The sequence below is a fragment of the Rhododendron vialii genome, chromosome 4a (genome assembly GCF_030253575.1).
Source record: "Rhododendron vialii isolate Sample 1 chromosome 4a, ASM3025357v1".
NCBI lineage: Eukaryota > Viridiplantae > Streptophyta > Magnoliopsida > Ericales > Ericaceae > Rhododendron > Rhododendron vialii.
In genome coordinates this window covers 13,989,412-14,013,523 of record NC_080560.1, presented here as the reverse complement: position 1 = coordinate 14,013,523, position 24,112 = coordinate 13,989,412, and the positions used below count along the sequence as shown (strand labels likewise).

Below are 24,112 nucleotides of genomic sequence, written 5' to 3'. Positions count from 1 at the left end.
ACCGAAAAAGTAACTAGAGGCACAAAAAATATTAATTTTTCGAAAGAACAAGTTCTCATTTTTCGAACCAGACAACCGAAACAAAAATGAGTTCTCGTTCTCGTTTTTTTAAGTTCAATAGTGGGACTATTCAAGCTATAACCATTTCGCTCCCTCCCTCGTGAAAGGAATGGGAAAAAAACGTCGAAGAGAAACAAATCGTATTTGGTGGTCTATCTAGGCGTCCAGCAATGGAAAAAACAAATAATGCTTGAGTTTTATTACACTTTTTCTTTTTCTTTTTTTTATTATTGATGGTGTCAAATATATGCTCAAGTTTATGTTTTTTTTTTTTCTTTTCTTGAGGATGGACTTATGCAACAACTCGCGTCCGCTGCTCTGCTTACCCTTAGCCTAAACACGTAGCTCAAAAAATTAACCTCGGGTTATAAAGTAGCTACTCGGAACCGTTTATATTTTACTTTCCTTGTCCACATCCCACCGATGTTGGATCACTCCTAATGGGGTCTCACATTAGGTCTCAATTTTCTCACATTAAGCCTGAGTTACAATAGAAAATAAATGTATCCCCAAATGCCTTGTATCCGACTCTAACCTAAAGCCCATAAAACACCGCTACTTTCATCGTTGCAAGATCCAGATACACCCACACATATGTACACAGGATTTTCTTTTGTGAATTGAACTTCGTTAAAATATGAACGAGTTACATTTGTCCGATCATACAGAGCCGAACAATGTGCAACCGCGCAGATAAAAAGAACGGAACAAATCTGCTTTCTTCAGCGATGAAATTGCAAAGAGCTTATTTGCTTAACTCGTATACTCCCCAGAGCAGAATTCTTCTTTCACCGAACATGACAACAACGAACTAATTTCCTGAATAGAAATTTGCCTTTGAGTTGATCTATGTTGATGTAGATGTGTAAAACTGAATAGGAACTATTTATTGACATTCAGAGCTAATCATCTGGATTCGTTACCTATTCAGAGCCAACAGAGGTACTTGTATGAATACATAGACCTAACGTAAAAAAAGGTTTCTATATTTGTATGCACACACAATGGAGCTAGAGAGAATTATTTCGGGCTCAAATAGAATCACCATCGATTCTGCTGTGCAATCAGCATTGGCACCACAAATGGGTTCGGTGCGTCAGGAAGACAAATTCTATTCGAAAAAAGACAGGTTCAACAACTTAGCACTGATTGCTTGTCTGTAGAAATGTAGATACGAGAAAGGTGGCAGGAGTGGTGGTGGTGGGGTTTAGAAGGAACTTCAATTCAGCTCTTATGGCTCTGTTTGGGCTGTTGGGAGGATCCCCATCACATACTGTGCGCTCCATCATGCACAGAAGACTAATGTTTCAATCAGACTATTCTGGTGGAGTCTGTAGTGGATTAGAGTGGAGCCTCTCGTTGCGTGTTCCCGATCCCTAAAACCAAATTTGCATATTAACTTGAGCTGGTTTGTAGCTATACCAGGAACCTATGGAATGTATTCTTAACCAGTATGCCAATGCGTATCGACGGCACACAATGCACGTGGAAAAAAGACATCTTCCAATGAAAGAGGGAGAGAGCAAACAGACTCTGTCAATTTCGAATCAACAACCTAATGTAAAAGTCACTTCCCGGGAATATCAATGCTTTCGCGAAAATGCAGGTGATAGAAGCAGCAGGCATATAATAGAGTTCTATGGTGTATACAAGGAGGTGTAGTGAATAATCCATAAGTATCTCATAAGCTTGAGACAATTAACATGTTTTTAAGTTGGGCAAGTACAGTAGCATGTGGTTATCGGAAAAAAAAGTACAGTAGCGTATATAATGCTCTAGCTATGCAAGCCATCGGTGCTGTACTCTATTTTTATCTAATACTATTATAGAGGAACCAAAGCAAGCCAAGGACGCAGGCAACCTTGTCGAACCGTGTATAATCTGTGTCATGCTTACTTCTAGTGATTGATTCTTCGTGCTATTTTGGGTGTGCCTGTGTGCACAGGGGATTTCAGAAATACATCATCATCGGGGGAAAAGACTATTTCAGACCAAAATCCATAAATATCTTTGCATATATTACGATTTTATAGGTGTGCAGCTCTATGTAGAGAACGGATTTGCAGGGCAATAACTAAAACGTTTCTGCAGAAAAGTAACATTTCAGAACAAAAACACCAGTACCTAATAGTTACTAACTTGCTACCTCCTTTCAGTGTAAAGAATAATAAGGTGAAGACAGGAACTATTAAAGCATTGAAGCAATGTGAAGATTTAGCCATACCATCAGCTAAACACAAAGGAAAAGAAAAAGAAAAAGAACGTTAGACAATCAACAGATTTAACAAGTCTGCGAGCCCGTCAAACGCAAATTTCAAGATCATCAGTGTGTTTGCACCAAAGTTCAGAAAAAAATTCAAGAAGCCAAATGAAACAGGAAACAGTGATAAGAATAAGGACCTTATTCACACCGACACAACATGGGCACGACACCGACACTCCGACATGTAAATTTGACAAACTTGGAGGACACGAGTCACGACATGTTGGGGACACGTTTTAAAAACCATATGACCATAGTATAGTTTGAATACAAATCTGAAAAAGTAAGGCTCTGAATCTAAATATGTGAAACAATATATACCTTAACCATATTTACCATTTCAATCATTGAAAGTAGGATTTCAACAGAAAGCTTCATCTCATTTATGTGTCTTTATTTCCAAAAGATCATTCATCACAAAAATATAAGACTTTCAAAAGTTTTAATCAGAGAATTTCATTTAACACCTCCAACTTGATTTGTGAGTGTCCATAGAGTTTTCATAGCATTTCATAGAGTGTACCTGACGCGCCCAAACAATAAATGTTGAGAAAAAATATGATAATGTGAATTTAAGTGTCGGACACGAGTGCAGAAAGTGTCCAAAGAGTGTCGGAGTCCAACAAGTGTCCGACACCGATACGTGACCTCTGGTGACCGCTTCAAACTTAGGAGTGGAAAGAGAGTAACTTCAGTGTAACAATATTTCTCGTAGGTAGCTTCACTAAACATTTAGCCTAACCTTAACTAGAATGATAGCAATATTCATACTAAATCAGAGACAAATCATTTTCGCTTGGTATGAACCATAGAGCAGAATTTGCTAAACAACAACAATATCATATACATAATTTTGCATTTTCCTAGTAGGTTAGCTCTACGAGGATAAAAGCCAAAAGCTTCTAAATCGTTGAGGATGCTCTCTCTTCATAATTGCAAACAAACTGAAGTAAGCATATAAACAACGTTGTGCTTGGCCATCCAATTAACCCACACCAAAAATACCCTACCTCACAAAAGATGCATAAATAAACAAAACAAGAGATAAGTCAATGAAGATAATGAAGCCTATGATACAAATACATGATAAGTACAGGGGCAACAATTAACTGGGCCTGGTTTGCTTCAACATATATTTGAGTTTCCAAACAAACTGAAACTACAGACCACTTAAACGAGAGCAATAATGCTGCCAACTGCATATTCTAATCAGAAAAGTTCAGAAAGGTTTCACGAAAAACATACAAATATGATAAGAATCCTAAATCCTCATGAGATTCTGGAATCATTATTAAATGGTGAGGCCATTTTTCAGTTCATTCTCCTCCTTCTATGTGGTCTGGAATCGCCACTGTCCACATCTGAAACTCTTGAAGCATCATTTCTTCTCCGCGATGATGAAGTAGAAACAGAAACCCTTGAATCTATTTCAACTGCAGTATCCACTGTCTGACTCTCTGAGTGTATCACCGCCGCAATACTTGAAACAGAATCCCTATCATCAACCCCCAGAGGCTGCTCCTCATATCTTTCAACAGGATGGTAGCGAAAGTACGACTCCACTCTCCTTTCCGCTGAACTCAAAGCAGATGTAAGATTAGAAATCGTCGCAGCTCTATGCGATCTTCTAAGTAAAAGGGATGAAAGCCAACGACTCTCACCCGCATCAGAATTTGTAGGGATGTTCTGCGTTAAATCAACATCAACCACATCTTCTGGTGGCACCACTGTACTCTGTTCTCCGCGCATTCCCCTAGAAGTCAGAATCCGATTGAGTAACGAGTTGTTATTACTCCCTGTATTCTGCGGTGGGATTTGGACAAAACGCCGCATCATTTCCTCCACTGGAGATGGATTCCTCTGAATAGTTTGCCTCCAGCTCTCAACTCGCCTTGCATTGGGCCTAAGGGGTATCTTAAGACTTGGATCCTCTTCCGGATCGTGAGTGTTCGTTCCACGGCCGTATATCGGGGTAACATTCTTAACCGTCACTTCTCCCTTACACACAGGACACTCCTTGGCGTCCGAGTGAACATTTAGCCAACGGTAAATGCAAGGCCAACAAAACAAGTGACCACAACAAGTCACAACAGGCTCTCTTGCCAACTCCAAGCATATATTGCAATCGAAAAAGCTACCATCCTCAGAATTAGTCTTTTCCTCATCTTCCTTCTTCCCAAACTGTTCATTCTCCACGTGGGTCACATTATTCTCACATGTTTTCTCCCCATTTCTTTCTTCCGGGGAGACGCTACCTTCCCCGGTCTGCAAGGTGACACCAACAACATTAGTAGAACTGACCATCAAGTCTAGGGCAATGTTTCTTGTTTCAGGCGACACCGGAACTTGTCGCCGCATGTATCGCCACCTCTGCCTAGCTCTCAGCCTTAAATTGTCTCTAACCCGAACACGATTAACACGACTGTCTATCCAATCCTCCAAATTGACGGACTCATTGGACAACGATCCCAATGCCTGCACATCATTGTCAGGTGACGGAGAAGGACCCAAATTCAAGTCCAGATTCATCGTGTTTGTTGTCTGGTCCCCCATTATAGCTCAACAAGAACCAAAATTCAAAAAACCCTAACTTCTCCTTGAACCAATCAAAACCCTAATCCCTTTCGGTCAACCAATGAAAAAACGCCCAAAATTGTTTGGTTTCAGATAAAGAACCTAACTTCAAAAACAGGTAAGTAAAACAAAAGAAAACCCCCAATTTGTTGTTCAAGCTAAACAACAATGGCTAATTAATCTGGTCTTCAAATAGAAAACAACGAGAAGGACCCAAATTCAAGTCCAGGATCATTGAATCCATCGTCTCCTTCCCCTTAACAACATGTAAAAACCAAAATGAAAACCCTAATTTCTGGTCAAACTAGGAAAAACGCCTAATTAATCCGGTTTCTAAATAAAAACCAAAACTTTAACAAGGAGAAAGCAACAGAAAGAAAGGGCATTAATCAGGACCCCAAAACAACATACAGATTGACTAAAGGTATTGGAGAGTACTTCGATACAGATAGAGATACAGATACATGCATGTATAGGTATATGTTGAGAGAGAGAAAGAGACCTCAAGTTACAGGATCGAGACTCGGATTTGGAAGTGTGGTGAGTTTAGATGGTGGGGATGTATTGAGCGGAGTGATGTAGCAGTCGAATCGACATAATTCGTTAGATGGAGAGCTCACGATTAGGTTGAGAGAGAGAGAGAGAGAGAGAGAGAAGGGCGCGGAGAAAGTGAGACCGCGAGTGTATCAGCTGAGGAGAGAGAGAGAGAAAGAGAGAAGAGATGTTCTCTGCAGTGCCGTACGTAGATATATGTGTCCAATTTGCTGCTGTGGGGATGCCATATCAGCAAATTCAGCGTTGAGTGGAAGAGATGTGTCCGCAATGAGAATCGAAAGAAAACTATTTATCCAAATAGTAGTCAAAATGAGCGGCTGGATTAATCGTCTTATTGTGCGAGCTGCATCATAGGATTATTAGATTAGAATAAATTTTCTTAGGTGTCGAGCGGTACCACGTGGCGGTACCTATCGACAATTCTAGTTATTCAAACGTGTTTTAAATGGTATAAAAAGGAAAGATTAAGACAACAGTGAAGTGCGATAGTCATTTGTCAAAGTTTGACATCTAAAAAAATATGTCCCGTAGACGAGAGTGTGAAATTTGTCTTATATTTTAGGAGTACTGAGTACTTTATTTTCAACTTTCATTTGTTTTAATCTCTTTTTTTAGTTGCGACGATAATCTATTAATATAAATTAATCATAGATTATGTAGGGGTTCGATTTAGGAGGAGGGACCTTGGCCTGAACTAGTACTTCTCTTCCGCTGCTCTGTTCCTCCGCCGCTGAACCTGCAACAAGTCACTAAGGCTGGAATAGCTTAGTGACCCTCCGACGATCAAGTTAGATGTAAGGAGAGATGTTTTTAGGTCTAGGGTTAGGGAAAGATAGCATACCTCTCAAAGATGAGTATCCCTTTGTATTTATAGACCTAGGTTAACTTGGGCTCCAAGCTAGTGCGTGGAGGTCACGCTTAGGTAACCGCCTCGGGTTACGTCATAGATGACGCACCGGATAAGACAGTTACAAAGCACATGGCCAGACCTGGCCTAGATGATTCTTTCCGCCACGTGTCGCTCTTGATCCCCTCTTGGTGTGCTACACTCTTTCAAGAGACCTTAACGGAATGCTTGTACTTCGGTAATAACCGAAGCGCCAACAGGAGACTTGATACTGAGCGAGTAAAGAGGAGAATATACACTGTCCCGCCTGATATGAGACTTCGGTTAATGGTGGTCCGGTTACACCACCGAGGCCATCACCGAAGCCCACACAATAGCCCCTCAAGGCCCTAGAGCCTTATACCCCTGCTTCAGGGTCTTGACCTCATCATACGAAATATCAGACCTCGGACCTTTTCTTAGAGAGCCACCGGAGAGTAAGCCTGCCTCGGTAGATCCCATCCTACATGTGTCAGAGACGAGAGCCACGTGTGAGCAATTACCGAGGTCTCAAAATAGAAAGGCTGTCTCGGCACGTGCCATGTCAGTTGATTGGTACGAAACGTCGCTACGGTGACACGCGTCATTACGCCTAAGGTCTGAAAATCCGGCGCCTGTCCTCGGTGCAGGGTCCTTGATACTAGCCGTCCGATGATAACACGTGTCGATGATCTAACGGCTCGGTGCACGACGCCTCGTTTCCCGCGTAGCTCTCCATCTCTCCCATTATAAATAGGAGAGACAGAGATGAGATCGTCACCTTTTCCTCCGCTTCTGAAGTCGAACCGCCGCCGCCGTCTGTTTCCAGCTTTCAATCGAGATTTCGAGCGTTTTGGTTGGGAGATCTTATACGAACTTGAGGTATGTTGATCTCCTTGCTTTAATCTTCATGTTTTGACCATTCTTTTTGAGTTTCTCGCCATTTTCTGTGTACATTCTGGCTGAGCAACCGCTCGCCTCCGTCTGGTATAGGGCGGCGCTGGGCTTCTCCGGCGCTGCTCATGCTTTTTACCGAGGCCTAAACTCATCCCGAGGCCTAAATTCATCCTGATGCCATAGATACAGATTTCTGAACCTCGGATTCTTCCCGAAAGGGAAGCGATTTCGTAGGAACCGATAACCGAGGGTTCCGAGGAGTGATGACCATTCCGTCCCGAGCGTTAAACCTTGATTCTTCCCTGAGCATATAACTAACGGGTTTTTTTTGCATTCTTTTCCTTGGTTAGGTAGAGGCGAATGGTCATCGAGCTCTCTTCGGACAGTTCCAGTAGTTCAGGCTCTTCTCCCATCAAAATTCCCGAGGATATTCGCTAGACACTTCGGGCCCTAACATTTTTTCGGACTCCAATCGATCACATTGAACCACTCGACACCTCGAGAGCTCCTCGTGAGGTGACGACGTTCGACCCCCAAGAGATGGAAGCCCCAAGTACCTCGAACCAAGGTCCGGGTCCATTCGCAGATGCCCCCGAGGAGGTTCGGGGACGCAGGAGGGTGATGAGGCCATGCCCATACCGAAACCAATATTTTGATGGCTCTTCGGCTTCTTATGCTGAATTCAAGAGGGTGTATAGCGTTCCCCATGACGTTGACGTTCGAATTTTACCGAATAGTGACCCCAAAGACCTTCCACACCGGGAGGGAGCGCTGATCTTCCCCTTGATGGCTATCACCGAGGAGGGCGTTAGATTCCCCCTACATCAGTTCATCCGAAGGGTTCTCCAAGCCCTCTCTCTCACGTCTTCTCAGCTCACAGTGAACTCCTACCGGATCATTACAAGCATCATAGAGCTGAGGAGGCAATATAACCTTACGTTTGGACTCGAGGAGCTCTTCGGTGTTTACCTCGTTGGAGTCAACCGAGAGAGCGATCGACATTACCTCTCCTGTAGGACGGGGTATGATACATTCCTTATCGACCATCTTCTCGACTCGGAAGAATGGGTGAGCATCTACGTGTCGGTTACTGGGAATTTTATGTTTGGGCCCGGGGAAAGCGCGGACACTGCCACTACGGTTCAGTTCGAAACCGGGGCTCCTGGTCGGTAGAAATCTCTTTTTGCCTTCTGTATATGTTAGCACATTTTTTCTTTCATCGTATACTAATTCTTCCATTGCCTTTCTTTCAGCCGAGGGCATCATTGCAGAGCTTCGAGGAAGGGCTATCCGAGCGCTCATAACAGCTGCGTATGCCATTCCTATCACGAGTCGGTACGCACCTGACCTGCTCGGATACAAACCGACCTACACCGGTTATTTGAAAAAGAAGCCGAGGCAGCAAGGTGTTCCTCGGGCGGGACGAGGACGTGGCCGAGAGAGAAGCCGAGGAGGTGGAGAAGGGAGGGGAGGCGGAGGAGCTGGAGCGCCAGAAGATGAAGTAAGTGATTCTGGTCCCCGAGGCGTGATCCGAGAAGAAATCGACCGGGAGACCCCAGAGAGGACAGGACTCAGCGACGAGATGAGCGGTCGTGGAAGAGAAGTGCTCAACCTTCGGCGCCAGAGGCCACGAGGACGGGGCGCTGGCGTCACGATTGGTTCACCGAGGGCCGGAACCTCCAGGGTAGTCCCTGTTTCTCCTCAGGAGCCTCCGGAGAAGAGGGCTCGGACCGAGGAAGAAGCCTTCGGACAAGGAAGGAGCGGGGAGCCAATCTTGATAGACGAGATAGGAGCTAGAGGAGATGAGGGAGATGTGGAGAGCAGGGGAGGAACCGACACGGGGACTCGTGTTCCGGCGAGGGAGGTCCCGTGGGCCCCCGAGGTTCGTCACTACTCGGGGCGCCTAATTCATCACGCCGATAGTGCATCCTCCAACATTGGGACAGCGTTTGGGCTGCTTCGGTCGTGTATTCTTCCGAAGGACACCCGAGCCGTCGAGGGTTGCACCGAGGATCTCACAGGAGAGATAGCGCAGGCGCTTCTGAAAGTAAGTTACTTTTCTTATCCCCTTGATAAAGTTACTTTTCGTATCCCCTTGATTGAATGTTGGAACTTGATCATTTTTACTTGTGTTGGTAGGCCGGAGCTCGGGCGCTCGTGGTGAATGACCGATGCAAGGCGCAAGGGCAGAAGATAGAGCTACTGAGAAAAACCCTTGCTCAGAGAGAGGATGACCTGAAGGTGGCGAGGGAGACCTGCGACCTCTACCTGGCCGATTTTCAGAGGTGCGACCGGGAACGGGTAATTGCTGAGGGGAGGGCCACAAAAGCTGAGGAAGACGCTAACACCTTGAGGGTTGCTGGAGCCCGGGAGGTTGAGTTTGCAAGGAACATTGGCTACAATGATGGCTAGGATGCTGCCGGAGTAGAATATGAGAAACAGGTCCGGGAGATAGAAGCCGAGCTCTTCAGAGATCGGTTCTTAGACGGGCTTCGGTACGGGCACGAGGCCTTGATAAGCAAGCTTACTCTGCCAGAGGGTTCCGAGCTTCGAACCGTGCCTGAGCCCCCTCCTGAAGAGCTCGTGCTACCAGAGGAGGAAAGCGAGCAGGTGCCGAACCCAAAGCCCGAAGTGACCGAGAAGCAAGTTGACCCCAGCACCCCTGTTCCCTGATGATGCATAGGAACCTTATCCCTCGTAGCTCTGAAAAATACTTTAATCTTTTGTTTGAATGGTCTGTTTACTGGACGGCTCCGAACATTTGGAGTTTGCCATTCCAGGGATTGTAATTGTTTGATACTGAAGCAGTACCCTTTTGCTTATGGTTTGTGAATGAATGCTTCTTCTTTTTCTTGAATGTTTTATCTTTGAAATGCTTGTTTGATTGGTTTGCTCCTTAGGTTATGATGCCCCTGCTTCGGTGGGACTTGAAAAGTTTGTAGAAACAAGTTTAACCGAAGCGTTAACCGAATCGTTTTGCTAAGCATAAAAAAGATGTTTAATCAAAAAAAAGTGACTTGATCCGAAGCCCCTGCTTTTAGGAGGGTTAGTAAGGACCGAATCAGAAGCAATTTTTTTAATGAATTTTGGGTTTGCACGCCCTTGTTTGTTTAATGGAAATTAACATAGCGAGAGGGCGCGAGATGGTAGTACTGCTTAGGGACGTAGGCTGGGGTCGCAAAGGGATATGGCTTCTGCCATAGGTTCGGGACGCAGCGAGTCCGAGCAGTGAGAGACTCTTGGTGGGTCGGTTTAAGGGGGTCGGGAGGAAGCCTTGTATCCTTAAAGCGAGTGACCAGAAATCCAAACGACCGAAGAGGCCTGAGCGACTTGGTGGGAATTTTGTCCGAGGGTATCACCTAGGAGAACAATATCCCTGAAGTCGGTATAAAACGGTCTGGGCAAGGACGGACCGAGTGTAAATAATTTAAACAGCCTGATTCAAATTTGTACGAATAGAGCCAAAGAAGGAATTCTCATTTAAACTTGGAGTGCTGCCAATACATAAGCGAATTGCCATCCAAACTTGTTAAAAGAAAATGCAACATAATAAAGACTTAAGAGGGCTTCGGTAACCGAGCTTTATCCGTAGAACTTCTTCAAGTTGTTTGCATTCCATGTTTTGGCAATGGGGGAACCATCCAACTTTTCTAACTTGTAATTTCCTGATCCGAGGTGCTTGAGGACTCGGTAGGGGCCCTCCCAATTGGGCATTAGTTTTCGCTTTTTGGATTTCTCCACCACTTTCTTCCAGACAAGGTCGTCAGGCTTAAATGACCTGAGGCGGACGCTTCGGTTGTAACCTTTTGCAACCTCCTGTTGGTATGAAGCGAGCTTGATTCTTGCGTTGTCCCGTTCTTCTTCGGCTAAGTCGAGGTCCGAAGCAATGTTTGTTGTTGTTGACCGACTCATCAAAGTTTTCTGTTCACATTGTTGGGAGTCCGACTTGGAGAGGGATGACCGCCTCCATTCCAAATGCTAAGGAAAAGGGCGTGCGACCGGTAGATCGCCGAGGAGTAGTACGGTAGCCCCAGAGTACCCTAGGTAGCTCTTCGGCCCACTTTCCCCATCGTGACTCGAGTCGTCGCTTGAGTCCAGATGAAATTGCCTTGTTTGCCGCCTCGGCCTGTCCGTTACCCTGGGGGTAAGCCGGAGTGGATGTGTCCCATTTGATACCGTATTCGTCAAGCAGGGCCCGGTACTTCTGCACTGTAAACTGCCTTCCATTGTCAGTAATTATGGCGAACGGCACACCAAAGCGAGAGATGATGTTTCGCCATACGAAGCGGATGACGTCTGTTTCTTCAATGGTAACTAGGGGCTCGGCCTCGACCCATTTTGAGAAATAATCGGTTGCGGTTAGGAGGAATTTGAATCCACCCGGAGCGACTGGGAGCTTTCCAACGATATCCATGCCCCATTGGGAGAAGGGCTAGGGGCTGGTGAGAGGGCTAAGGTCCCGGGCCGGCTGATGAATAATGGGAGCAAACATCTGACACTTCTTGCAACGCTTGACAAACTCTTCAGAATCCTTCTTCATTGTCGGCCACCAATACCCCTGAGTGAGGGCTCGGTGGGCGAGTGACCGTCCACCGGAGTGACAACCGCTGTCGCCGGCATGAAGCTCTTCGATGATGCTCGGGACTTGGTATGGGTGTGCAACCAGGAGATATGGACCGGTAAATGATCTTCGGTAAAGCTTCCCGTTTGGATTGAGCTAGAAGAGAGCGGCCCTGTTTCGGAGTCGGTGAGCTTCCTTTTTGTCGGTGGGAAGGGTGTCATCTCGTAGGTAGAGGACGATTTCATCCATCCAGCTCGGGCCAAGCTCTATGTTGAGTACTTCCTTTTGTAGATCTTCGAGTTCAAAATTGGGCTTGTCGATAGAATAGAAGGAAATGGAACAGTGTCCAGTACATGAAAATGCCGAAGCGAGCCCTGCAAGGGCGTGGGCGTGGGCGTTTTGTTCCCTTGAGATATGCTCGACTCTGATTGCTTTAAAGCGTTGAATGAGCTGGACTGCGGCGCTGAGGTAGGTACGCATGCGATCATCCCGAGCTTCATATTCTTCAGAGAGTTGGTTAACCACCAATTGGGAGTCGCTGTAAACGACGAGCTCTTCGATGCCAATGGCTTCGGCAGTCTTGAGTCCCGAGATAAGTGCTTCATATTTGGCCTCGTTGTTAGAGGCTGGGAAGTTGATGGAGAATGAGCTTTCGTGCAAGACACCGGAGGGTGAGAGAAGAACGACGCTTGCACCTGCGCCTCGGCTGTTGGAGGCGCCATCGACGTACATTTTCCAAACATCTCCGTGAAAAAGCTGCCATGCTGTGCTAGGGTTGGCCTGGAGTACTGCCTCGGTGCTCGGGGTGGGTGCCGAAGCGGATATGTTGGGCGGTGTAAGCTCGGCAATGAAGTCGGCCAGCACCTGAGCTTTTATTGCTGTCCGAGGTTGAAAGTGTATTTCAAAATTTGCAAGCTCGACGGCCCATTGTGAGATTCGGTTGGAGAGATCGGCATTTCGGAGAAGAGATTTGAGGGGGAACTCGGTCAGGACGATGACGCGATGCGACTGGAAATACGGGGCAAGCTTTCGGGAGGCTAAGATGAGGGCGAGCACGAGCTTCTCCAGGGGGAGGTAACGCGTCTTGGCGGGAGTCATGGTTTTGCTGGAGTAATAAATTGGCTGGTGCTCCCGGCCCTCCTGTCGGACGAGCACCGAGCTTACAGCGTGCGGAGAGACAGCTAGGTAGAGGAACAAGTCCTCCTGGTTCTGAGGAGTGACGAAGAGTGGAGCCGCGAAAAGATACTCCTTTAGTCGTTGGAGGGCTCGGTCACAATCTTCTGTCCAGTTGAAGCTTCGTTGGCTGCCCTTTAGAAGTGCGAAGAATGGCTGACATTTGTCCGAGGAACGACTTATAAACCGATTCAGTGCTGCTGCCATGCCTGTTAGACGCTGAACATCGCGCTTGTTGTGGGGAGCCGAGAGCTGATTAATAGCGCAAATCTGGAAAGGATCGGCCTCAATACCGCGTCGAGAGACGACGTGGCCAAGAAATTTGCCGGAGCTAACCCCGAAGACACATTTCTCGGCATTGAGGCGGAGCTTGTGGTTCTTGAGTATCTCAAAGACTTCGGCGAGGTGAGTGAGATGATCACCGGCGCGCAAACTTTTGACCACCATGTCGTCAATGTACGCCAGCATAGTGTTGCCTAGTAATCGCTCAAACATCTTGGTTATCATTCGCTGGAAAGTTGCCCCGGCATTTTTTAAACCGAAGGGCATGACAAGGTAACCAAAGATCCCGTGGGGGGTAATGAAGGTGGTGTTCTCGATGTCGCCTTCGCTCATGGCAATCTGGTGATAGCCTCGAAAACGCATCCAATAAGCTGAGTCGCTCGTGTCCGGAGGTGGCATCGACGAGCTGGTCGATACGGGGAAGAGGAAAGAAGTCCTTTGGGCAGGCGTCGTTGAGGTTTGAGTAGTCGACGCAGACGCACCATTTGCCGTTCTTTTTCTTGACTACGACGGTGTTGGCCAGCCACTTGGGATACTGGACCTCTCTGATTGCCCCTGCGTTCAGGAGTCGGTTGACTTCTTCGATGACGGCCTCGGAGTGAATAGGAGAGGACCGTCGTGCCTTCTGTACGATCGGTCGCTTGGCTTTGTCGATGTTGAGCTCATGGCAGATGAAAGAGGGGTCGAGCCTGGGCATCTCATATGGGGTCCAGGCGAACACTTCAATGTTTCGGTTGAGAAAAGCTACCGTCTCATTCCGATCAGTGTCACTAAGTGAGGAACTGACAAGGAAGAAACGGGAGCCGTCTTCGGTTATTGGGATGGTGGCCACGTCTTCAACGGTTTTGTCGTCGGGGGATCTACCGACGTCCTCCAAAACTGGGGCCTCGGGGGCTTCAATGAGATTCACCCGGGAGGTCTGTTTGTTGCTTCGAACGGCGTTGATGTAGCACTGCTTGGCCGCGGTCTGGTCTCCGTACAAGTCTTCCTGGTGCCCGTGAGTGCCAATGAAACGTACCACTTGGTGATAGGTGGAGGCAATCGCTTTAAGCTTATGTAGCCAGGTTCGCCCGACAATGGCGTTGTAAGGGCCAGGGACGTCAACTACCACAAATTCCATTTGAAGTGTTACCGAGCCGGCGCGGACAAGAAGAGTGATCATACCGATGGGCCAGACAGGAGCTCCATTGAAGCCGATACGAGGAACTTCGGATGGACGGAGGTCGGTGTTGGGAATCTTCAGATCCTTGAACACAGAGTAGTACATGACTTCGGCCGAGCTGCCCTGGTCTGCGAGGACGCGACAGACGTTGAAAGTTTCGATGCGTAGCGTGACCACGAGGGCGTCGTTGTGGGGAAGCTGGACGCGGTCGAGATCCTTCTCGGTAAACGTTATCGTCCATTTGGAACCGTCATCGGTTCTAGGGCGCTTTGGTTCGGGGCCGACTAACATGACTTGCTTGGAGGAGGAGGCTTCATTCAACTCGGCCCAGATGACACGAGCGGCCTCGGGGTTCAATGGACCGTGTATGATGTGGATTGTCTGGACCTCTTCCTCCATATTTGTTTCGGTCCGTTGCGCTCGAGCCGTCGTCTTTTCGTGATCGATGAAGTTGCCGAGGTGGCCTCCCGCGACAAGCTGCTCCAAGTAGGCTTTGAAGGGCTTGCAAGCTATGGTGAAGTGACCTTGTTCACTGTGGTAACTGCATCAGACGATGGGATTCTTGATTTTCCCATTCTCGGTTCCTAGCTTTTGATTTGGGAAGGAGAAAAAGGGCTGGTCCTTCACTTGGTCGATGATCCGGTAGATGGGAATGGTGAAGACGGTTTTCTCGGCATTGAAGTCACTTGGCTTCGGTCCCCTCCTCGGCGACTGCTTGATGGTGTTGACCTGTTTCTTCGGTGTTTGGACAGGTGCGGGGGCCGGTACGGACACCGAGGTGCTTAACGTCTTTGAACTTGTAGGCTTCCCGATGCCTCTCTCTGCCTTGGATTCGATGAGCTGACACCAGCCCTCAATTCGAGTCATAAGGTCCTTCATAGAGTTTGGCTTATGGCGAGCGAGGTCGTCGTAGACTTGCTCGTCCTGGGAGGTGCGACCGAGCTTGAATCCTCGGGCAGAGATGACGCCGTCGCAACCCTCTATCTCATTGAACAACTCCCAATAACGGCCGACGTACTGCCGAAGTGTTTCGTCGTTCCTCTTGCGGAGGGCTAAGAGGAAGTCGATCTCATTCTCGTGCTTGTTGCTCGTTACGAACCGGGCCATGAAGGCATCACAAAGGGAATCGAACGAGGAGATTGACCGAGCCGGGAGTTGATTGAACCAGGTGAGGCCCAGGTTGCCGAGGCTTGCAGGAAACACTTTGCACAGGAAGGCGTCGTCCGAGGGTTCATTCCGAAGAAACAGAGACATGACAGTTTTATACTGAACCAGATGAGTGTACGCCTCGGTCTTGCCGTCATATTTGGCAAACTTGGGTTGGGTGAATCCTTTGGGGGGGTAACCGAGTCGATCTCTCTCGTAAAGGGAGAGGTCGTGAGTCGTGTAAGCCGCGCGTCGCGATGAGGTCGGATCGAACGGTCGGGGCCGTCTGGACACTCAGTCGCTGTACGCTTCTTTGGGACAAGTTTGTCCAATCGTTCATGTTCCTTTCTCTTTGGAACAATACTAACCGATCTTCTGGAAAAACGCTCTTGGCGGTGATGGCGGTAGCTGTCCCGAGCAGAGGGCTCGAGGCGCTCGGTGATCGGGCTCCTGTTGTGTGCGCCGCCGGGGTGCGAGACGATGGGACTTCTAGGTCGAGAGCCCTTCAGGCGCTCGCGGTATCCCGGAGTCTGGATCTCGACAAGGCCGTCATCCCCCCTGGCTGCCCTTGTGAGGCTAGGGGTAGATTCCCGGCCTGTCCTGCCCACTAGGACCGAGTGGGTGGAGGAGGCAGAGACGCTCCCACCACCGAGCCTATCAAAGGCCGATGGCCTCCTTCGAAGTTGCATAGGGGAGCGGGAACGGTCCCTGTGCGATGCGTCTTTTGGGGCTCGAGTGTCCGCCGCCCTTGGTGACTCGAGACGATCCTTGACTGAGGGGCGGGGTCTGTGCTCTAGCAGGTGACCGACTTCCTGACTGCGTGGGGGGGGGGGGGGGGGGGGGGGGGGTGTGATGGTTTTTCCTTCCACCGCGACTCCCGGAGGAATGAGATGGGGAGATTTGGAGGAGGTGCTTGATCTCCGCCAACTCGTCTCGGACGTGTCTGTCGCGGTCCATGACCGTTGTGAGGTCATCGATTTTTCGCTCGAGGTGGCGGATGTAGGAGTGGAGCTCGGAGGATGGGCCTGCGTTTGGAGCTGACGCTCCGGCGCCAACTCCGATGGATACGTGGGTCTTTCCTAGGGCGGCTGCCCCGCCGGAAGCTAGGCTGTGGTCCACGAGGGAATCGAGCCCGTGGGCGGCACCACCGTGATGGGCTTCGTCGATCTCAACCATGTTTGATTCTGGACGGTGAACGAAGCAGAAAGGGGGAGGTGAAAGTTGAAAGGGTGGCTAGGTCCCCAGCGGAGTCGCCAATTGTAGGGGTTCGATTTAGGAGGAGGGACCTTGGCCTGAACTAGTACTTCTCTTCCGCTGCTCTGTTCCTCCGCCGCTGAACCTGCAACAAGTCACTAAGGTTGGAATAGCCTAGTGACCCTCCGACGATCAAGTTAGATGTAAGGAGAGATGTTTTTAGGTCTAGGGTTAGGGAAAGATGGCATACCTCTCAAAGATGAGTATCCCTTTGTATTTATAGACCTAGGTTAACTTGGGCTCCAAGCTAGTGCGTGGAGGTCACGCTTAGGTAACCGCCTCGGGTTACGTCATAGATGACGCACCGGATAAGACGGTTACGAAGCACATGGCCAGACCTGGCCTAGATGATTCTTTCCGCCACGTGTCGCTCTTGGTCCCCTCTTGGTGTGCTACACTCTTTCAAGAGACCTTAACAGAATGCTTGTACTTCGGTAATAACCGAAGCGCCAACAGGAGACTTGATACCGAGCGAGTAAAGAGGAGAATATACATTGCCCCGCCTGATATGAGACTTCGGTTAATGGTGGTCCGGTTACACCACCGAGGCCATCACCGAAGCCCACACAGTTTATAATCTAAAAAGTATTTGACTCTACTGCCAAATTTGATTGGTACCTTCTCACTCCAAAATGCCAAGAACGAATTGGCATTACGTAAAACCAAAAAAACAAGAGCACCTCTCTAACCCTAAAAGAGTCATCACACTTTGTCTTCTCCTTCCCCTCCTTTCCCCTTGGGTTTATACCCAAATATGGGCGGCGGGAGGGGAGGGATCAATCCCCGCCTTCAGATCTGGTTTCCCTTTCCCATTCTCCACCAAAATCACTTGTCATTTTCCGCCGCACCGCTCTACTTCTAGGTTAGCAGTCGTGTGTGGGTTACCGACTTGGGAGCTTGATCGGTAGAGGGCTAGGCAAGAGAAAGGCTACTCAATGACGGAGGGGAGTGTTTTTTTTTTTTTTGCTTTATTTCGTTTTTTGTTCGGATTTAGTCTGATTACTGTTCGGATTTAGTCCGGTGGTTTGTTGGTCATGTGCTTCGTATTAGTTTTATTTTCTGCGAACTTGATTTCGCTAGGCGAGTTTGAAATAGGGCTACATATGTTGTACTCTAATTGCCATCTCTAATGGTTTGTCCGGTTTGTGGACGCTCATTTGCCCCCATAGGGTTCCTTTTTGTTGTGTAGGTTTTCGCCTTACAATTGAATACAACTTCTCACATTTGCCAAAAAAAATAATAATAATAATTGGCATTACGTTTGGGATCGACCTTCTAATTTCTTTTGGCGGTACTCGTTTTTATGGAGGACGAATTAAAAGCTAGAAAGATTAGTAGACGAGTAATATAGAAAGAAAAACATTATTTATGAATTAAACAACAAAAAGTGTGATGAAAAACAATTTTAATTTGCAGTGGTCGAACCTTGTAGTGTGGGCCACATAGAGTAGGCTGAGCCCATTGCACTCGTGAGCAGTCTTGCCCAAGGGCTTTTGCCCTTCGTATTGCAGGCAGACGGTTGAAGGGCCGGGCTGGACGGGACTCCATGAGGTTTTGACCTAGTGAGACACTCCTAAAAGTTAGGGCGCAAGCCGAGTGGCATGGCTCGGCCACATTGCATTTGCCGACATGGATGGTCGGTATCGTCATGCATGATGTTACGTGAAAAGTGGTTAATAGGTCAGGGCACTTGGTTGGCACGGTCTTACGTGATGCCCAAGTACATTATTATTACAAAAGTTTTATTATAAACCATAGAAATGTACATATTGTTACTTCTCTTGTGTACTTTTCTTTATCAATGAGAAAGAACTGACTTAGGTATCAGAGAGTGCCCTCCAATCGAAATACAGTGCCGTCCTCTCACATGGGTATTAGAGTGGTCCTCTCATTTTATAGTAGAGCTCATAGGGAGGAAGAGCAGTCTTTGCAGTAGAGCTCATAGGAAATTGGAAGAGTGAACTTACAGCGCCGTCCAATCGAAGATTCAAAGGTGAGAAACTACAAAACCAGGTACTTCAGAAATTTTCATGATTCTCTCTTTCTCTTCTTGCAGCAGGACTCAAAGTACCAAATATAGGTTCTACAAAGTACAAAATAAAAATTCCTAATTGGAGTTCCTAAGTATAGTTATATACTATAAAAAAGGAATATTCTACTTTTCCTACTTTTTTTGGTAGTATATTTCGTTCCCATGACAGCCTTAATAAATGTCTGAAACATGAATGTCTGAAATAATCGAATAACCAAATAAAATCTCCATTGATGTTGGCAATAAAAACAAAAATAAATATTGGTCCCCACCCAATGAACATAGTACAGTGCCTTTTTTACTTGTGACACTTCTTTAGTACTACTTATTTTATTTATTTATTTTTTATCAGAACTTCTTTAGTACTTGTAACCAAAAAACAAACAAGTGACAAGACCCTACTCAAACCATTGGAATTCTTCGAATTTTCGATGAATTCTTTAACACTTCAGAACTCAACTTCCATTGACCTTTTTACAATCCAATCTAATCTCCCCATTGCTACCCGTTAATGGCCCGATATTCCCCATGTTTATCATCGACTGAGCAAAGTTCTGAAAGAAAGTGCTTTGACTGCTGGCAAACGTATTGACAATGGAAATTGTGGAAGCCCCTGGTGTCGAAAACAACTCCTGATCGGATTGGAGAAGGCCTTGGTTGTTCTGCAGATTGGAGAAGTAGTTGTTGTCAAAGGCGTCCGGGGTCGTGGGATCGAGGTTGGCCAGAGCGGCCCCGCTCCCGTTTTGCGGGCATATTTGCTGTAGCGTGGTCAAGTACGTTGAGTTGAGCGTCGGGTCGGGATTGCCCGTGTTGTTGAAGTTGTACAGGCGATTGCTGAATAGTCGACACTGGGCACGTCCAAACGTGTGGGCACCTGACACAGGATAAAATCAAGAATAGGTACACGAGATTGGAACAGAAAAAAGTACATCGTCCAATTTAAATTATTTTTAGTTAAAAATATTTGATTTATTTTGGAGTGTGATCCATACTACACAAAAAAAGACGAATCGGAGCTACATAAAGGCGAATAGGAGGACGATAGGAGAGAAGATGGATTAATCAACAGGGGTGATTATGTTATACTGTATTTGGTTTGGTTAGTAGTTTGTAGGATTGATAAAAATGGGTGAATGGTGAAAAATGTATCAAATTACTACTTTGTCCTTCAAAATTTCCTTTTAATTTCTGACTTTAGGGTTTGGAAGCGATAATTGGAGAAAAAAGAATAATTATGGGCATGAGTGAGAACGGCCATAATAATCCGCTAGCAGAGGGACTAGTTAGTTCTTGGAATTAAATAGTCCATGTGTCTACCTACAAACAACGAATTAACTAATTTAGACAATAGTATGGCTAACAAACAGGCCCTTATTTTGTTGTTATAAAAGACATTAGGTCCAGTAAGATTCCATATTGGATACAGGATATTTAAGTATTTAGGAGTCACATTTCGTAATTAAAAGGAACCTTATGAGTGCTTTCATCTCAAATTAAGAAGTCCAAGTTCAGCCACAAAATTCTGCATATTTTTCCTGCTTGTTCCTAACCTGATTGACCACAGAGGCACCTAGCCCACTAGCAGCTACTTTAACTTAGTTTAAGTTAACTAACATTCAACACATATTTTTTAGATGAAATGGGAGTACTGGTGAAATAGGTGGTATCGATGAGCAGCCGCAGGTCTATGTGTTACGGCGAGAGTTTGTGGCGGCATCAAATGAAGGCTTTTGGCCTAGCAAGAATGGCAATCATGCACGTTCGTGCACTTGCTAAGCTAATTAGGTCTAGCGTCCACATTTCGGGAGCATGAAGCCGAGTTTGAGAAGGCTGCAAAGCGATGGTAGGGCTTGTCTGAGTCTGGAAATCATCATATTAAGCTCAATTGACTATGTCACTTACTTCGTTGGGTATATTTTATTGGACTTGCTTGAAACATCATTTACCTTTACGCCCGAGTGTTGGTGCTAAACATGGCTTACTTGCAGATTTAGAAAAAAAGAACCCCAGTAGGCAGTAACATAGACATAATACTGGGGACAATATAGCACATCCACAAGTTCAACATAAATAAAGTTACCCTCTCTGTATAACCTTATTTTTAGACAATTTGGTGGTTCATAACCTGATATGATATTATCAGAAAGGAAACTAAATTATGAGTTCGAATAAAAGGACAGTACAGCCTACCAGATAATGAAACAAGATCGGTAGAAGTGAGGCCAACGGCAGAGAACTTGGCAGTGATGGAAGTTAAGCTTTCAAAGGGAGATGGAATTGAAGTGTTTGCTCCTGCCTGATTTGCTGTCTTGCTGTCTCTTCTCCCTAATTGTACACTCCATGAAGGACCTCCTGACTGTGAAGAAGATACATGAAAAATGGTTCATTTCAAGTACAGAAATCAGAGGCTTAAGCTCTCTTGGATTGAGATTTTCAAAAACCCTTTGCAGAACGCTTTTCAGAATCTGTTTCACATAATTCAACTTTAGCAATGGGTTGTTTATGAAAAACAGAAAAACAAAAAAGAGGCGAAAACAAATTTGAAATAATACCGAGCAAACATTTAAAAAGGTTCATAAATTATTTAGGATGTACCAGAGAAACGGAGGCTTCAGCGGCAATGGCAAGAATGTCAGCACACGAGACTACTCCGGGACAAGAATTCTCAAGGGCGGTTTTTATGTTGTCGACCACATTGAATCCCCGAGCAGAGTTAGTATTTGGGGCTGCATCCTTCTCACTTTGTATGGTTCCATTGTTGTCTATCAGAATCGAAGCATCACATCCCTGGCCCCAAAATAAACACATTCCGTTAATCAACTGTTTATAACACAAACAAAACAAAACAAAACAAAAAAATTGAGACAGCAAAAATAAATTTAAAAAAATAAAGAAAGAAAAAGGGTTCTTTTCAGAATTTTGAAATGGTGGTTGCCAAAAAAAATTATGAATGGAAACAGGGTTTTTGTCGATTTTTATTTTTCCAACTTTATATACCGCTATATATTGGTGCGCTATTGGGAATAAAAACTACTACATGACCCAACCAATATCCGTGCCCAAATATTGGATTTAGAACTCTGGATGAAAGAGCATAAGCTCACATTGACAAAGCAATCGTGGAAATGAAGTCGAATGAGACTTGCACCGATACGTGGATCGGACTGCAAAGCCTGCTGAACAACCCCAGTCACAATGCTGGAAACATTCGGACACGAGGTTGAATAAAACGTAGAATTTAGCTGAGCATTCGACTCATGGACCAGCACCAGTACCGCTACAAGTATGCTACTTGCCACAGCAAAAGGAAAAGTAGAGAGCAACACCATTGTCGTTCAGAATATAGAACAACTAATTCCAGGATTCTCTATCCTGTGCATGTGTCAAGAAACTCACGGTTTGTATTTATAGAGAAAGCTCTCATGTCATGCCAGATTGGAAAGTATGCTTTACATCTAGGTTAAGGTAATTGTTCAGTACCATGTCCATGTCAAGGAGACAAGGAGTATGGAAGTCAGCAAAGTGAAAGCATAGTAGTTTGGCAATGGTCTTTCATATTTTGGCTCCACATGAACGGTGTTCTCACGGAGAAGAACGCAAGATTCCAAGGGTGTATCGATAAAATAATAAAATTACCCCTCGTCTCAACGTATACTAGCTTTGATTCAAGATTAGTTGGTGATCAATGTGGGCTCGGAGCAGAAAATAGATTCTACGGTATAATATATCATCCTTGCCAAACTGATAGTGACCTGGTAGTTACGGATTTGAGTTGCGAAAACAGCTTCTCCGCTTGCTGGTTAGAGTTTTGTACACTCCACCCTTTCCCCTTTCTCGATACCCTGCAGTAGCGGAATCCTCGTACATTTAGTAGCGCCCTTCCTTGAGTTGGTAATCAACAATTTTTTTTTTCCACACAGTATAATTAGCGGGATGTGTCGTTACGTTAGCACAGGGGAGAGATTCGAACTACTACATGTAGGTGGGGAGATTCGAACTCCTGAATCATGATTCATGACCAACTGAGCAGCCTCAATAATTGGTTACAACTTACATATAGGTTTAAGTTAGCCAACCAATAGGATTGGCAAATTGTACTCAACCCTCCTAGTGAATCTTCAAAGTATTATTACTACTCCGCAATCACCGGATTCTGGATATGTGGGTCATTACACTATTTGAGGGACAATAATACTGATTGTTCCTCTCAAGTGCTTGATGAACTTCGCTAAACTTACTTGATAGGTTCATGCTACTCCCTCAAACATGGTCCCTGCTCTTCTAGTTTTTGGGTGCGTCATTCTCGGGCCAACTTAGATGGACCTCGGACTAATTTCTACAAGTCGTCTTATACCAATTTCGCACTCGCGTTTTGAGGTGTGGTTGTCCGAAAAAACAATGGCACATGAACTCGAGCATGAGACTTTAAGACAAAGCAAACCTCTACGTTTGAAGCCTTGACCACCAGACCGAGCCTTGCATTGGTCCAGTCTTTGTTGCACAAAAATATTCAACTAAGGTAAAGGGCCATATCGTACAAAAATCAGTTACCCAGCATCACCTGTCAAAGATGGATTTAGGCCAAAAATCCATCTTTTGACCCAATTGCTGGCGCCTCTTTTTTAGTACTAATTCGTTTTCCATTTCTACGTAAAGCTACCTGCTACCAATCGAAAATCTGTTGAACTATGACATTACCAGAATAATCACGGAAATTAATTGACGGTGTGTGTGTGTGTCGGTGAGAGTGGTTGGTCTTTGCAACAAACTTTGAAAATACAGGGCTTGTTTGAACATTATTAGGATTAGGATGTATGTGATTCATGTGCTACTCTTGAACCAAAGGGGCTGTAACACTTTTTCAGTTTTATTATTTTTTATTTTTTTTATTTTGGCTCAGCAATGCTTTTTCTGTTATTTTCAATCCCTCTGATCGAGATTGTAAGAGAAAAACTTTTTCATGGAGCTTTCCGTTAATAGTTGTTTACGAAGGTGAATCTCGAGCGTTCAATGTGTTTTTGATGGTCCAGATTTAAATGAAACTTTCCGGGAGTTTACTCTTTTCTGAAAAAAAATTTCATTTAATTCAGACCGTTCAAAGTCGAAACGGACGACCGAATTTGCGTAGCTCCGTAAATAAGTCTATCTCATGTTTTAATTGTACATAGGAAACTAGAAAGTGCTAAAAGTGCAAACACACATACTCCCATCTATTGACATGCATTATTATTGTGAACTGGAGCAGAGGAAAAGTGCGTTGAGATCCCTAACTACTTTTTTGGTTGTGT

General features: G+C 45.8%; 2 protein-coding genes across 2 annotated transcripts; both read right to left on the bottom strand.

Moving 5' to 3' along the window:
• Window positions 1–3,376: 3,376 nt before the first annotated feature.
• Window positions 3,377–5,400, bottom strand: LOC131322567 (uncharacterized). The gene has a single exon (XM_058353927.1). It carries the CDS (start codon window positions 4,874–4,876, stop codon window positions 3,635–3,637), a length of 1,242 nt encoding a protein of 413 aa, XP_058209910.1. The 5' UTR covers window positions 4,877–5,400; the 3' UTR covers window positions 3,377–3,634.
• A 13,635-nt stretch (window positions 5,401–19,035) lies between these two features.
• LOC131322460 (peroxidase A2-like) lies at window positions 19,036–22,215 on the bottom strand. The gene is made up of 4 exons (XM_058353784.1): window positions 21,929–22,215; window positions 21,420–21,611; window positions 21,015–21,180; window positions 19,036–19,698 (listed from the first exon to the last, which is right to left on the bottom strand). Exons 1-4 carry the CDS (start codon window positions 22,151–22,153, stop codon window positions 19,280–19,282), a joined length of 1,002 nt encoding a protein of 333 aa, XP_058209767.1. The 5' UTR covers window positions 22,154–22,215; the 3' UTR covers window positions 19,036–19,279.
• Between the last annotated feature and the right edge of the window lie 1,897 nt (window positions 22,216–24,112).

What these genes read in the sequence shown, in the direction of transcription:
- LOC131322567 (XM_058353927.1), bottom strand. Translation starts at nt 4,876, where the DNA reads ATGGGGGACCAGACAACAAACACGATGAATCTGGACTTGAATTTGGGT.
- LOC131322460 (XM_058353784.1), bottom strand. Translation starts at nt 22,153, where the DNA reads ATGGTGTTGCTCTCTACTTTTCCTTTTGCTGTGGCAAGTAGCATACTT. An exon ending in CTGAAGCCTCCGTTTCTCTG is followed by an intron (nt 21,181 to 21,419) that starts GTACATCCTAAA and finishes TCTTCTTCACAG; the next exon opens with TCAGGAGGTCCTTCATGGAG. An exon ending in CGATCTTGTTTCATTATCTG is followed by an intron (nt 19,699 to 21,014) that starts GTAGGCTGTACT and finishes ATCCTGTGTCAG; the next exon opens with GTGCCCACACGTTTGGACGT.